The sequence below is a fragment of the Gossypium hirsutum genome, chromosome A11, assembly GCF_007990345.1.
Source record: "Gossypium hirsutum isolate 1008001.06 chromosome A11, Gossypium_hirsutum_v2.1, whole genome shotgun sequence".
In the NCBI taxonomy this organism is placed as follows: Eukaryota; Viridiplantae; Streptophyta; class Magnoliopsida; order Malvales; family Malvaceae; genus Gossypium; species Gossypium hirsutum.
In genome coordinates, this window is record NC_053434.1 from 116708744 (window position 1) to 116709316 (window position 573).

At 47.6% G+C, this 573-nt stretch overlaps 1 protein-coding gene across 1 annotated transcript; it reads left to right on the forward strand.

The window, feature by feature from the left end:
* Window positions 1–573, forward strand: LOC107954574 (dirigent protein 15). Its single transcript, XM_016890174.2, has one exon. It carries the CDS (start codon window positions 1–3, stop codon window positions 571–573), a length of 573 nt encoding a protein of 190 aa, XP_016745663.2.

Genomic DNA, 573 nt, shown 5'->3' on the forward strand with positions numbered 1-573 from the left:
ATGGTACTTGCATGGGCAATGATATTTTGCCTCGCCATACCACCAGTCTATGGCCAATACTACTCCAAAACTATTAAGGTAGGTGGTCGGGTGGAAAAGAAGACGCGACTCCGCTTCTTCTACCACGATATTCCCAGTGGCAAAAATCCTACTACAGTCCTGTTAGCTCAGGCCAACATCACCCAGGATTTCTTTTCCCCATCCCCATACAGCAGCTTGTATGCAATGGATGATCCCCTCACTATAGGGCCTGAACGAACATCCACCACCATCGGAAATGCCCAAGGGCTCTACATAGCATTAAGTCGAGATCCTAACAAGTTCACTGCAGTTTTATACGCGGATTTTGCTTTTACCACCGGCAGGTTCAATGGAAGCTCCTTCAGTTTGTTCTCACGATATCCCCCCACTGATTTTGTTCCTAGCCCCGACACAATTTGTGAAATGGCGATAGTGGGAGGAAGAGGTGCGTTTAAGATGGCCAAAGGGTTTGCCCTATTACGGGCCACTTCTTCCAACGCCAAGACTGGAGATGCTAGTCTCGAGGTCAATGTTACCTTGTACCATTACTAA